At 38.7% G+C, this 15524-nt stretch overlaps 1 protein-coding gene across 6 annotated transcripts in view; it reads right to left on the bottom strand.

The window, feature by feature from the left end:
• Positions 1-15524, bottom strand: part of LPP (LIM domain containing preferred translocation partner in lipoma) — a 698762-nt gene that overhangs the window by 263672 nt on the left and 419566 nt on the right. For all 6 annotated transcript variants that reach the window (XM_081235262.1, XM_081235261.1, XM_081235266.1 and 3 more), the window contains one exon: positions 3444-4136. In XM_081235262.1, the coding sequence (XP_081091388.1) occupies positions 3444-4136 (693 nt within the window). The remainder of the gene's footprint in view (positions 1-3443; positions 4137-15524) is intronic.

Below are 15524 nucleotides of genomic sequence, written 5' to 3'. Positions count from 1 at the left end.
AACATCCATAGTTTACCAGGTGGAAAGCATAAGGACAAACCTTCTGAAAACCTGATTTGGAATCGTGGCTCACCCATGAATTTGACATATGACCTTAGGTGAGGGACTCTCATTATTGAGCTTTTGAACCCCTATCAGTAAAAGAGAGACAAAAATCCTCTACCTGTGCTTATCGCTTATGTTTTTTGTGAGGTCCTCAAAGCATTGTGGAAAAACTGAAAAACCCTGTGCAAAGGGGAATTACTAATATTACGGTCACTGTCCTCCTCAAGCAATCTCTTCCATCCTCAGCTTTATACAGACCTAGGTATTATTAGCACCTGACTGGAGGCCTATATCCACATCTATCCTTCTCCCTACCCTAACTAACACTTCTTTTTTGTTTCTCTGATCCTGGAATTGAGAGATATTTAGCATAGGGTTTACCATAAAGATAGTTTTCTCCCAAATGCCACCAATTCTTGCAGGGCACCCAATATATACAACCTCCATTTCACTGTGGAAAAGACCACAATGAAATGAAATTTAAATATTTTGATATTACTTGAATATCTGAAATGCTACTATATCAACATTCTCAAATATTTTCTTAATCTCAACAATTCCCAGGACTTGGGGATCCGTCAACACTGACCCTGGTGGTTAACTACCTTCACTCTCCTCTCTGATGCATTAAATATCCCCAGATTCAAACACTAAATGAACAGTAGTAATCTGTTCTGACTCTGGATAAGATAAACTTGGTGTTGGATGTATTGAAAGGTGATTGGTTGATCTCCAAATTCTCACTGTCCTGAAGGATTTTTCCAAGGAAATTTTAATAGATGGTTTTAGAATATAACTTAACCCCCCCACTAGTTGGGTCTCCACAGCTTTCCAGAGATGCACAGCACCAGCACTCTTAACATATTGCAGAGGAAATACCTGTCTCTGCAACAGAGCCGAGGCTGCCATAGATTAGGTTTATGACAAGGAAGAGGAAGCTAAAGCTACCTGCCACTGTGGACCTGAAAGTGATGACTGTCTCTAGGTCCTGGCTCTGGGGCTTTCAAGCTGACTCACCTTACCTGAATATTGGAGAAAATACACATCCTACCTCACGGGAATGTGAAGATAACACACAGGACAAAAGTTCTGTGAACAACACAACAACCAGCAGATATCAGCTTTTATAAAATGGCAAAGAGAAAAGATTCCACTGTGTCTTTAAGAGGATTTCCAGTGAGAAGAGAACATTTCTCTCTTATAAAGACTTGCTTATAAAAATATTTTTCAAGGAATTCAGCTCACATGGTCCAGGAAACACATTATGGTCTACTGTAGCATGCAAATTCAGTGCTCAGCACATTATGGAAACACAAATATAATCACGATCCCCCAAGGCTTGTAGGTTCTGATTTGGTCTCCTTCCTTTCTTCATTCTTTTCTTCCTTTCTTTTTTTTCCTTTTATTTCCTACTTGCTCCTTCCCTTCTTCTACTTCTTCTTCTATATCACATCATGGCGTGGAAAAATTAAAGCAGCTTATCTCAAACCTAAAGGAGATTTATTTCTTTCATTGTTTGAAAACTTTTTCCTTAATGGGTTAAATGCCAAACTCCTAAGAACTTCTCAATGTAACAAAAGGTAATTGTTTTAAGGCACCGAGGTATGCTTTCCATCAGTGCCTAAAAAATTGGAAATAAATGAAAGCCAGTGAAAAAGCTGAATAGTCCTCACTTGGCAATTATTCAGCCCTTGGAGATTTCCAAGCCTTTTGCAATCATTAATTAATTAGTGAAGATGACATTCCACTTTACTGAGGCTGGGAGCATGACATAAAGAGGTCTAGAGGCTTTCCTCAAGCTCAAAGAAGAATATCAAGGGAGGAACTGGGATTAGAATTAGGAGCTCACTTCTCAAGCCAGGAGTCACATGGCTAAGCCAAGCAAAGTTAATATTTGAGACAATAAGGTGCTCTGTGCACAGGTGCAGTTGAATACAGTAGTGTTCTGCTCAAAGACCAACTGAGAAAGAGCCCACCCCTTCATCCACCAATGCTCCCACAACACACACAGACGACGGATATCTGTAGCTTCATCAGCCTCTTTCCCCTTTCCCAAAACAAAGACAGATGGCTAAATATCAGTCTCTAACCACTCTCCTTAATAATCACAGCAAAATGTACATGATTTGATTTTCATTTTTTAAATGCACAATATAATGTTAAAACACATGACACTGTTGAAAAACAAATATTTCATAATTTTTTTAAATGACATGAAATCCACTGATGTCCAGAATCCTTAACAAGGTAATAGATCATCCTGAATAATTCTTTTACTCCAATAAGAAGGAAAATCAAGTTTCATGCTTTCTGGAGAGTGGTTAGTAAAAGTTCATTCTGTTAGCCCAAGTAAGTTGATGAAGACAGACCAAATACTAGTGATGTTTCTGGACCTAACATCTTAGAACCAGGTCTTGCAGCGGGTGCTGATCCTTTTGTTTACACTACTGGATTGGCTCCAGAGGGCCCAGTGACATGATGGGAAATCAGGAAACTCAGAGATTGGCTTTGTACTTCACCAGATCGTTCTCTCCACCTAGACATACTTTTGCTCTGTCTCATGTCTGTTTCCCCAGGTGGGGTAATAGGATCCTTAAATAACTCAGGGCCCATCTCCTGCTCTTAGGAACATCACTCAGCCATCCTATCACAGTCAGGCTGCTTTGGACAGGGCAAAACTGCATACCTATTGGAACTTAAATGTTGATGGCCATTGTCCCAACAACTGCCATTCTACTACAGCCCCTTCCCAAAGAAAACTAGACAAGATATCTGCATTACCTTAGATCTCCTTAGCCTCACCTGTCTCCTGCGCCCTTGTCCACTTGTTCGTCCCCAGCAGTCAGTATGGTACCAACTTTGCTTGGGTTCTGACCGCCTTCACATGAGCCCAGACTGTCATCAGCTCATCTCATGTTGCCCTGAGCACCTCTCACCTCCACATGTGGGAATTCCCTGTCCCTGCTGAGGCATCAGATACTTCAGATCTATTTAGTGACCAAGTAAATGCAACATCTAAGTGTGAGGAAGTCTATGACCCACAGAAGGAAGCTCTGACCAACAGGAAAGGAGCTGGAAGATAAATTATTTTCCCTTCCTCTCCCCAAACAGATTGTCCTGAGCTGCTATGGTTCATATGGTCTTTTGGAAGATGGTCCTTCAAGATTGAAAAATCAGTTGTACTTGATACTAAACGGAAGCCATATTGGTAACATGCCCCCATATCCCCAAATAGGATCTCCCCATTTTCCTGCTTCGCTCATGCACTTCCTTCAGATTGTACTTTCTAATGAAATAAAAGTAGCACATATACTTCTGCCTTAGGCTCTGCTTTCTGGGGAAGGCAGACCAAGACAGGTACCCCCTTATTCCCATCACTATATTAATGAGTTCCCTACCTTTGGTTGCAGTGGTGGTGCACAGGGGGCTGAAACAGGATCTGTGATATAGGTCTTCTTGGGACCAGCAACTGGATACATCCCAGCAGGGTTCTGGTTCCCGGTGCCAGAAGCAGTATACCCTTGTTCCCGCTTCCAGGTATTTGGGTGACCTTGTTGACCATAGGCAGGATCAGAGTCATTTTTGCCCCCATAGCCAGGCCCCGCTGCACAATAGGGTTCATAATAGCGTCCTTGGTTGGGGGCATACCCATACCCAGGCTCAGGCTGAAGTCCTGGTGGTGGAATATACGCATAATCCATGCCTCCCCGTGTAGAAGGAGGTGGACCCTGCCCAGCGATAGGAACTGGTTGAGTGTTATAGCCCTGGGCCCCTGGCCCTGAGCCATAAAATTGTCCTGGTGAAGGGGCAGCCATGTAATGAGAGCTGGGCTGGGCTGACTTCACCTGCACATTGAAGGTAGGCCTTGAAGGGGTAGATGCCGTAGTGTAGGAGGCTGGGATGGGCTGAGGCTGGGGTTTTAGCGTTCCAATTGGAGCCACGGGGATGGGTCCAGCCTGGGGTACGGGCTGTGGCTTCAATGTAGACTTTTTCGTTGCCGTCAGAGGGGGCTGGTTTGGTATGACCATTCTCTTATGCCCTGTGACAGGGGTGGAGACTGGAGGAGAAGCTGTTGTTGAGCTAGTAGAGCCCTAAAGCAGAAAAGAGAAAAGGAAAAAAAAAAGACAAAGATTATTGCTAATGAAAAATAAAAATACATAAACCGACAAATATTAATAAATGCCATTATTACTTTTGTATTAACTCGGCAAAACATAAACAAGGCATGGTTCCTGCCTTCTAAGAGTTCACAGACAACACAAAAATCAGTTGCGCTTCTGTGTACCAATTCCACTTATAATAACATGAAAAAGAAAGAAAAAACTTAGGAATAAACTTTACCAAAGAGGTGAAAGTCTTATACACTGAAAAGTACAAAATGTTGCTGATAAATTAAAGAAGATACAACTAAATGGAAAGACATATCATGTTCATGGATTGGAAGACTTGATATTGTAAAAATGTTAATACTACCCAGAGCAATGTACAGATTTCATGCAATCCCTGTCAAAATCCCAATGGAACTTTTCTGCAAAAATAGAAAAATCCATATGCAATCTCAAGAGACTCTGAATAACCAAAACAATCTTGAAAAAGAAGATTGGAGCTCTCACACTATGCAACTTCAAAATTTATTACAAAGCTATAATAATCAGTGTTCCATTGGCATAAAGACAGACATAGACCAATGGAATAGAACTGAGAGCCCAGAAATACATCCTTGCATACATGGTTTGATTTGACATGGGTGCCAAGACCATTTGATGGGGAAAGGATAGTCTTTTCAACAAATGGTGCTGGGAATACTGGACATCCACATGCAAAAGAATGAAGTTGGACCCTTACTTTACACCATATACAAAAAGTAACCCAAAATTCTAGCTCTAAATGTAAGAGCTATAACTATAAAACTCCTTAAAAAAAACACAGAAGAAAAAGATTCATGACATTGGATTTGGCAATGATTTTTTTTAATACAAATAGAAACATCAAAAGCACCAGCACCAAAAGAAAACAGATAAATTGAACAATGGGATCTCAAACAAACTACCCGAAGACTTGGTCACCATACTGCTAAAAGGCAATACTAGAGAAAGAGAGCTGAAGGACTAAGCAGAGGGAACAAAAAAAAGCAATGAGGGGTGTTGGGAGAAATAAACAAATACTGCTGGTACAACCAAAGAAATACTAAATTTTGGATCAAAGATTCCTGTCAAAGAGTGATTTACCAAAGATAACTCAAATGCAGCCTCCTCCCTTTACATCTTTCTGTTTTTTATCACATTCATTTGTTCAATTCGGAAATACTTACTGAATGCCCTAAAAATGTCCTAAGGCCACAAAGATTAAAAGACTTTCTGCTGAACTGTGAGAGGTCTTGGTTAGGCTGGGGATAAGTAAAGGCTTAGGGAAGGTTTGAAGATTCAAACATTCATCCTAAGGCACTAGCCTATTAGGGATCTGTAAACATTCCAGTGACAGAATGTCTTAATTTTGCTCTGGCTTACTATGATTAGATTTGTTGATACAAGAAATGAATGACCACACCCTAATTCGGTTGTTCATTAATTTCCAGGTCAATTCTAGTATGTATAGGAAGAAACGGCACAAGACTTTATATTACTCTAGTGTCATTTGCCCACACCAAGCCATTAGAGATACATACATGTGGGGCAGATGCTAACTGCTTCCCCATACCCACTGCCCTTCTTCATTACTCAAAAAAATTCAGTTTTGTTTGGGGCTGCAATGTGCCCACTCTTCCCTAGATTACTTTGCAGGTAGGAGTTGCCATGTGACACAGTTCTGGCCAATGGGATGTATGCGAAGCATTTCTGGAAAAGCTAGAGCTCTCCTGACACAGCACGATCCCTTCCTACTTTTCCCTTTTCCTCCTTCCTGCCTGGGGTGTGGATGTGGGGCTGGAGATAGAACAGCTATCCTGTCCCCACCATAACATACAAGTATACTGATTTAGACATATGGCTTTCTGGGAATAGCTTTCTGGTGATCCAGGTTGATCCAGAGATAAAGATCAAAACATCTCAGGGATGTTTGGTTAACATATAGTAGTTGTCTTTTTTTTTTTTTTTTTTGGCCGTGCCGTGCTGCTTGCCCGATCTTAGTTCCCGGACCAGGGATCCGGGAACTAAGGGATCAAACCTATGCCCCCTTCAGTGGAAGCGTGGAGTTCTAACCAGTGGACTGCCAGGGAATTCTCTGTATAGTGGTTCTCAGCTGGAGAGGAAATCACCTAGTGACCAGGGAGAGTTTAGAAATGTGTGGCAATGTTTTTTACTGTCACAGTGATTAGGGGATTCTATTTTCACTGAATGGTTAAAAGGCAAAATGACATCATTGTCAAACCCAAGATGACAACAGTGCCCCTGTTGAGAGACACCAGTAAACTCTTGAGCCACATGTCTCCTTGGAACCTGATTGTGAAGTTCCCAGCTGTCAGCCAAGGAGGGTCACTGGTCCTTTCTAGGATCTCTCTTCTACCACACTCTCTCCTCCTATTTAAATCACTGCTCTCCCCCTTGGTCCTCTTGAACCTAGGGAGATGACAGTTCTGACTCTGCTAGCCCCAGATTATCACTTTGTCCCTAATGGCTTCTCTATACCCAAGTGGACCTATGTACACAATGCATTTATAAATCAGCTCCTTGAGAGGGACGAGTTTCTGTGTGCTCTCATTTTCATTGGGATCTGACTGTGACAGCTATCTTTTCCTGTCATTTGTGATTTGTCTCAATTGTAGTTTCCTAGAGATTTTGTAATTCTAGATTTAGTTTTCTGTTAAGTTACAGAAAGCTGTTGAATAATCTTTTTTCCTTTTTTGATAGCCTCTGAGGGAGCAAACCTGCCATTTCCTTTTGTAATTTAAGCATCATTGAGTATTCTTGTCTTGGTGGAGTAGCCTTTCCCTTCTGTATGAAGGTGGTCCCAATAGTACCCAACAGAAGATGCAGTTTCCACATTAAGTGGTTTGTTAAAATATATATCCTGAAGAAATTCCTAAATAAATGCTCAGTAAGACCCTGACATTCTGTAGCAGAGAGTATGGAAGAGTCAGTGTGAACCTAAAAAAAAAAAAAGTAAGGTTAGATTTTTCTAGTCAACCATGTCAGTCTTAAAAAGTGTCCACATTGGACTGACTCTTCCCCCCATTAGCGTGGTACTGGCCACTGAACAGAAAAGAAGCCCTGGCTCACACCTGGCTCTGGCCCTAGCCCCTCCATCTCCAGCCCCACCTCCTACCAAGGTGATAGCTGCCAGCACACCCTGGGGAAAGATGTAACTCGTGCTCACTTCAGATACAGTTCTCCCACCAAAGCCACTGGGCAGACTGTATAGGGATGCTCCCACACAAGGACACGTCTTCAAGACTGGGATGGGTAACTGTTTCATCAAATTTCATTGAGACAGAGAAAGTTAAGCAAAATGAGAAGGCAGAGGAATTTGTTTCAAAGGAAAGAACAAGGAAAAAAAAAACCTGAAAAAACAACTAATGAAATAGAGATAATTTATCAAATAAAGAGTTCAATCAAGGCTTTAAAAAAATGATGCTACTGTGCTATGAAATTTTGATAAAAGCATTGTTTTAAAAGTGCTTAAGTGTTTATCAGTGTTTAGGTGTACAGAATTGTGCAAAATCACTGATGGAGTATTTTTGAAAGATGATGATAATAATAATTGTTATTATTATTGTTAACTATAATAATTTCAGCTTAAAATAGTTTATTGTGTTACACCCTCTACTAAGCAATTAACAAATCTATCATTTTATTATAATTTGTTAAAAGTTCCTGATAAATAAAAATTAAACTTGATAAATGTAAAAAAAAAATGTCCACATGGATGGAACTGAATATAAGAAGGAATAAAGCTTTGCTTTACTTTGATGACTCAAGATCAGCAGAAACCCAGAGTTCCTATTTTAAACACTTTACAAACCCAACTATAAATGGAGACAGTGACTGAGCAACTGAGCTAATGACAGGCATACTCTGGGACGCAGCTGGAAAGGAGTCGACCCCAAAAACAGATACTTCAAAAGTCACATACTTTGAAGATGAAAACCAATCACGTTCATAAAGTAAACAAAAAAGAATGTAGACCTAACTCCTTAGAAGCAACTTTTTTCAACAAATTTCTCTTTCACTTTTTCTTTCTTGGTGAACATGCACACATGTGCACACACATTCACTACTTACAGATTCCTAAAATCTTTGAAGGAAGGCATCAGGGAGCAATTTCAGGAGCAATTGCTATCTTCTAGGAAATATCTCCCTAGATGAGAAGGTTTCTCACAACTTTATTATGAATTCTGCTATGTATGTGCCGGCATTTTTCTGAGTATTTTCTATTTCAAAACCTCGTGTGTGAAAATAGCACATTTAGCTCTATTTTTTTTCCTTTGCAATTTTAAATTCTTTACCTCATTGGAGGTGGAAGGGGTAAAGAACAGGAATCATTTTAAAGTATACTTATTTATGTTCTTGATGATAAAAGAAAGCTATGGCAACACTTTCTTGGCCCACATATTCAATTAAATACACAGCGAATCTTTTCTACTTACTGGATTAGTAGGCACTTGCAAATATTTATTTTGGGCATTTCATTTCTTTTTTGTTCTTTGCAAGAATTCTTGAAGTTTTATCATGATTTAACATTTTCATTTTGAAAAACAAGCACATTTTTAAAATTACACTCATACAGATATATATTATATATATATATATATATATATATATATATATATATAATATATATATACACATATACACGTATATACATATTTTTTCCCCTGAGACTTGAATGTCTCTGTAGCAGTGTTTTTATGTGGTTATTTTTCCATTAATTGTTTTCTAAGCATCTTCAATATGGAAAGCTCGGTGAGGTTAATGGGAGGAGGATAGTGTCCCAGGATGAATAGCACATGTCTTCCTGTCCCCCAGGAGTTTGTATGTAGTGTGGTAGAGGGACTGATCAATTACTGTTTGAACGGATGTCTCCACTACCAGGCAGAACTGGCTGTGGCCATAAGACAAGAACAGACAAGGGGCTGTAAGAGCACCTCTCGTGCTCACCTTTGGGAGCAGGCCCTCAACTTCCTTTTTGCCCAACTCGGAATAACATCTTACATTCCTATATCCCTCTTACCGTTGACCCGCCCATTCCCTAAACACACCCTGCATGTACGTACACACACACACACACACACACGCACACCCCTAATCTACTATTATGTCTTCTATATAAGCCCTGATTACTTCTGGCATCCCTGTACTTTACCCCGGTCTCACTTTCTCTCTCCTAGTTCTGGCTCCCATCATCACTTCTCAGAGCTGTTTACTGCCATGATCTAACCTCACTTCTCTCTCCTATCTCCTCTTCAATACTGTCACAGTGATCTCTCTAGCGTGACTATCTGATCCCGGCTCTCTGCTGATCCAGATTTGCCAATGACTCTGCCTTGTGTGCAACTCTTTTTATCATGGTGTACTCTCTCTCCCTTTTTTAAATATACTTTATAAGGACGTTCCAATCTAGCCCTTGCCTTTCTGTCCAGACACCTCCTTATTTCCTATATTAGTCACAGCATATTAAGCCTAGTCTTAGGCTTATGTAGAGACGGGAATAGACCATACACTCATGTGTGTACTCATATCTGTCCACCAGCACCTCCTTCTATAGTCTATGATTTGTTCTTTATGACTCTCCTCCATGTTTCTCATCTGCAGCTCAAACATAGCCATCTTCTGCCTGGAAGTTGCCTACTGATTCTTTATGTCTCTGATCAAATGGTGCCTCTTCTGTAATGTCTTTCTGGAAGTCTGGAGACATCCATTAAACAGTTACTATGTATTAGCCCCTATACCAGACTATAAACTGCTGGGGGACAGGGAGACATCCTATCCTCTTCCCGTTAGCCTAACAGAGCTTTACATATTGAAGATATTTACAAAATAATTAATGGAAAAATAAAAGCATAAAAAGACATAAAAATCCCCTGGAAGGATTTTGGGGGTTTTCTATGGTCCTCTGGCTATACCGCCAATGGGCTTTGTATATACCTCCATTAAAGCAAATACCTTACAGGGTTTTCATAACTGACTTGCATGTTTTATAAGTTGGGAAGAAGTGAAACTGTAAGCTACAGAAAATCAAATTATCATAGATAGAAATCTATCTACGGTCATAGATAGAAATTTGTCTTTTGTAATAGAAAGGGCAGCCAAGAACCACTATGTCTGTTCAACAGTGACAGCAAGGACCCAGGCTCTTGCTAGCTTTCTCCTAGAAGTACTTTTCCAATCTTTCTATAAAAGTGCTACTGACAACATTAGTCAACATATTGCCCAATCGCCCCTGAATAAAGATCCTTTTTATCTGACACAGGACCTCCTCTCCTCTATTAACTCCCTCCAGGACCACGCCCATACTGTTCTCCATAGTAGCTGTATCAATTTACATTATTTAACACATTTTTGACTGGAGGCGTATTATGGCCACAGGCGTTAGTTTCTGCAAAAATCCCCCAGTCAATAATGTGTTCATGTATGCTTAATTACAGTAATCTCATTAGTCTCTCTCTCCCTCTAAACAGTTTAAGGACTTTACTTTTTGAATTTATTAACACTACTATCTTTCAAAGAAGCATTTGAGGTGCTTATTTTCATTTCAATGGTCAGATTGTATATGTAAGTTCTACTTGATGCCAGATCAAACTCCTACAGAAATAGTCAAAGGGCAAATTTTAAATAAAAGTACCATGAAAAGAAAGAGACTAAAGCATTTTAAAATAGTCTTTAACATGTACTGAAAAAAAAACATATTTTGAATTAACTATCAAAGAATTACAATATCCCAATCTCCTCAAATTTAATGAATCCAAGGTATTTATTAAACAAAAATTTATTGAAATTCTGCTCTGTGTCAGGCACTGAGCTAGTTGCTACAGTCACAATAAGACAAAGTGAATCAAAGTCACTGCACTCAAATAATTCTTAATTCATTCAATGTTTTGACAACATTTGGTGTAATGGGCAAAAATGATTTCTACTTAGAAAGGAAACTTTCTAAGGTAACAAAGGGGAAAATATACAAAAGCTAAAGCCTGACATATACACAGCAACATAAAACTCAAAGCTCCTTCATTACATTTTGATTCCAGCTATTATAAAGACATGAAAACATACTTAAGATGCTAAATGAAAATGTAAATATTAAATGAAAAACATAGAATGGGAAATCAGTCATGTGTACAATACAACTGAGGCTACACAGAATGGTATTTCCATATGGACAAGAACCAGACAAACTATGGAAAGAGAGATGGTTGATTTGTTAGAAGATAGGGTTACAAATATTTCAACTTCCATTTTCTTTTCATGACAACTGTTTCAAGTTATTTGAACAAGACCTGATGACCATTTGTCACTTGTAGTTATGTGTTTTATCTGTATATCACTGTGGCAGTAAAAACAAACTACAATACCTCCTGGTATCTTTAAAAAGATGTATAATAATAGTAAACATTTACTTTCCATAAATAGTTTGTATTCAATGCAGTTAATACTTACTCCTCACAAGTACCCTTGGGACAGAAACTACTACTTACCCCTATTTCCCAGATGAAGATACTGAAGTACAGAGAAATTAAGTAACTGCCCAAGGTTATACAGCTAGCAGGTGTCAGATCCAGGACTCAACCCAGATAACCTATTCCATAGTTAGAAGTTTTAAAAACAATTCTAGCTCTCTCGGGTAAAGAAAAAGTAAAATAAACCACATATGAGAAATTCACAAAAACACAAACAAGAGGCCTTCTCAGTCTATGTGGGTACAGAAAAATATTTCTCTCCTAGAAGAAAAATAATGGAGTAAATGGGACAACAGACAGCAAGTGATACTCAGTGTCATTATCTGGGAAACAATAGAGTGACATGAACTGTATACAATAAGAGTTCATAGTCTAAGGCAGCTGCTGTACTGTGCCAGCTGATTGCTGTCGTATAAAAAATGGATCCAACATTCCTCTTCTGACTTTTAAAGCTTTGCTCATGATTGATTGATTGACTGATTGCAAACACCAGGAAGCCAAATTTTGCAACTTCCATTCTCAGTTAAGGACACTGGTAGATAGAAATATCACCAGGGAGGATGAGCAATTAAATTGAAGGGTCATGCAGTAGAGCTCAGGGGGAAAACAATTCCAGCTTTGCCACTATTTAGAATTGAGTAACATTGAAAAATTCGTATTATTTCTCCAGACAGACTCCTCATCGGAACAACAAAGAAGACCTAGGAATACTGTCATTTTCTCCTCCTATCTTTTTCTTCAAATAAGAGTCTTTCTATAACCCAAACAAGAAATGAGCTTCACTGGACAAGGCACAGAGTTGAGTGGAGCAAGTCACACTTCTTGTTCTTCTAATACTATTTATTCCTCTACAAAAGAAGTCAGAAGGACATTCAAAATCCAGTGATTCTAAGAGTAAATTCTGAATATTTGCAGTGAGTTTTACTGGCCAAAAAGAGCTTGATCTCATCATAAGGATTCACACCAGGTAGGTACCTAACAAATCATGACTGGATAAATGAATGGACAGGCTTGGTGTTTGAGTTTATACAGTGAGAGAAAAAAAAAAAAAAAAAGAACCACGGTTTACCCATTTCAGTTATAAAGCCATGCATACATCATTTCCTACTTGTTTTTTGCTCGAGAAAAATTACTTAACATTTTCTCCAAGGCCTTAGTATAGAAAACAACTTAATTTTGCTTTCTTGAGTCCCCTCACTGATTATCTTCCATAATTCAGGGTTTAATACTCACGGCTCCATTCCTCACTCATTCGAGTCACACCCTATCCACTTGATAGATGACCCCATGAGCTAAGAAACAACCCAACAGACTAAGAGTACAATATATGAATATGCTACTCTACATTTAGAGAAGCGCTTTTCAAGTCTGACTGCACAACAGAATCATTGAGCACTCTTTAAATACAAAGTATCTTGCATTTAGAGCTTTCTAGATACAAATTATCTTAGACCCATCCATTTGGGGAGTGAAATCTGGAAATTAAAAAGGGGAGGAACAAATGATTTTTTGTTGAGACCAGAGTTAAGAACCACCTTTTTAGGTTCTGTTGTTAAGCAGAATAGGAAATCATACCTGGAGTTGGGGGCTATGGGTGACGGGAGGCTTTTATCCCAATTGTCTTCAAAGGGCAATGTGTATATAATTTAGACTTAGGAACCAACGTGATATTTGTTTCTATAAACTTCCTATGGGTAGGGCTTCCCTGGTGGCGCAGTGGTTGAGAGTCTGCCTGCTGATGCAGGGGACACGGGTTCGTGCCCCGGTCCAGGAAGATCCCACATGCTGTGGAGCGGCTAGGCCCGTGAGCCATGGCCGCTGAGTCTGCGTGTCCGGAGCCTGTGCTCTGCAACGGGAGAGGCCACAACAGTGAGAGGCCCGCGTACTGAAAACGAAACAAAACAAAACAAAACTTCCTATGGGCAATCTGTGGGTTAATTTGGTGATATGTATCAGAAGCCCTAACAAAGTCTGTACCTTTTAAGAATTTAACCTAAGGAAATAACCATGGATGTTTAAATCTTCAGATTTCAAGAAATGTTCATGGTAATATAATTTATAAAAGTAAAAGATTATATGCAATTTAAATAATCAGTACATGGGGATTGGTTAAATAAATGATGGTATATTCATATAATGGAATACTGTATCATTAAAATGTTTCAAAACATAGCAACAATCTAGCAACTCCACTTCTGGATATATACCCCAAAGAGCTCATAGCAGGGAGGGACTCTAACAAGCATCTGTATACCCATGTTCATAGCAGAATTATTCACAATATCCAAAAATGTGGGAGGAACCAAAGTGTCCACTGACAGATGAATGAATAAACAAAATGTAGTATAAACATACAATGCTGTATTATTCAGCCTAAAACAGGAAAGAAATTCTGAAACATGCTAGAACATGAATGAACCATGAAAACATTACGCTAAAATGAAATAAGCCAGTTACAAAAGGACATATATTGTACGATGCCAATGATATAACGTACCTAAAGTAATCAAATTCATGACGACAAAGTGGAATGTGGTTACCAGGGTGGTCAGGGGAGGGGGAAATGAGGAGTAATTATTTAATTGATATGCATTTTCAGTTTGGGGGGAAAAAAAGTTCTGAAGATGTATGGTGGTGATGGTTGCACAACGATGTTAATATACTTAATGCCACTTAAATGTATCCTTAAAAATGATTAAGGTGGTGAATTTTGTTATGTATATCTTACTACAGTAGAAAGGAAAGAAGGAAGGAAGGGAGGGAGGGAGAGAGGGAGGGAAAAGAAAAAAAAGGAAAAAAGAAAAAAAATCAACAATTTAATACATTTTAAAATCACATTAGGGAATATTGTTTTATATGTGTTAATCAATATATGCATCTATCTGTATCTCTCATATACACATACACATGTATAGAGCTAGAAGGATTTGTTCCCAAAATGATAACAGTGGTTAATTTAAGGGGGTGATTTTGGAGTATACACTTCTCCTATTTTCCAAAGTTTCTAACACAATCACATATTGTGAAAAATATATATAGATCTTCCTCTGATGTGTGCATATATACATACATACATATGCATGTAATATATATTTTAAATAATATATGAAATAAATTACTTTAAAAATTAATAGACACCAAAAAATAACATTGTAGTATCCCAGCTTGGGTGTGTTTGCATGTACATAGAAAAAAAGGAAGAGACACAGGAAAAATTAAAAATGATTTTAAAATACTTTTAAAAGGTTAAAAAATGGCATCAGCTGATACAATTAACAGAAATTTTCATTTTTGTCTTCATATGGTTTTGAATTTTCTACATTAAAAGAAAAAGTTACCTCATGAATAGTAGTGGAAAACTGGTGAAAGGTTAAAATGATCTCAAAGATTACTTTTGAATTAAAATCACAGTATTTTAACTGGTGCCACTGAGTTCAAAACAATGCTGCCAATATGGGGGTGGGGACACTACTAATATGCTAATTTTCAGTCACTGATGGACACCTAAACCACGCACACACACCTGACGAGTCCCCCAAAGAGCTCTTGTCAGAGAGATACAAAAATGTCTTACTTCCGTGCATTGTATCAGAGCTTGCTCACTTCACACTGCGGTGCTTTGGGAACACATACAACAGCTAGCAAGGGGCTATTCTCAATAACTTCAGAAGGCTGAAATTGAAAAAGCAGTATAGTCTGGTATGGTAGTCCAGGGCAGTTTTTGTCTTAGAAACTCTCCACTTAATTAATTCTCACAGCATTCTGAATGGTATAAGATACTTCAAAGACAAAGGGCTCCCTGGACTACTGAAGACATGGATGCCAGTACATCAACTTTCTCAGAAATAAAATCAAGGCAGTTGGGAGCACC

The sequence above is a fragment of the Mesoplodon bidens genome (genome assembly GCF_964165515.1).
Source record: "Mesoplodon bidens genome assembly, chromosome: 5".
Lineage (NCBI taxonomy): Eukaryota > Metazoa > Chordata > Mammalia > Artiodactyla > Ziphiidae > Mesoplodon > Mesoplodon bidens.
The sequence above is the reverse complement of the archived record's forward strand: the minus strand, read 5'-3'. Positions and strand labels throughout refer to the sequence as shown.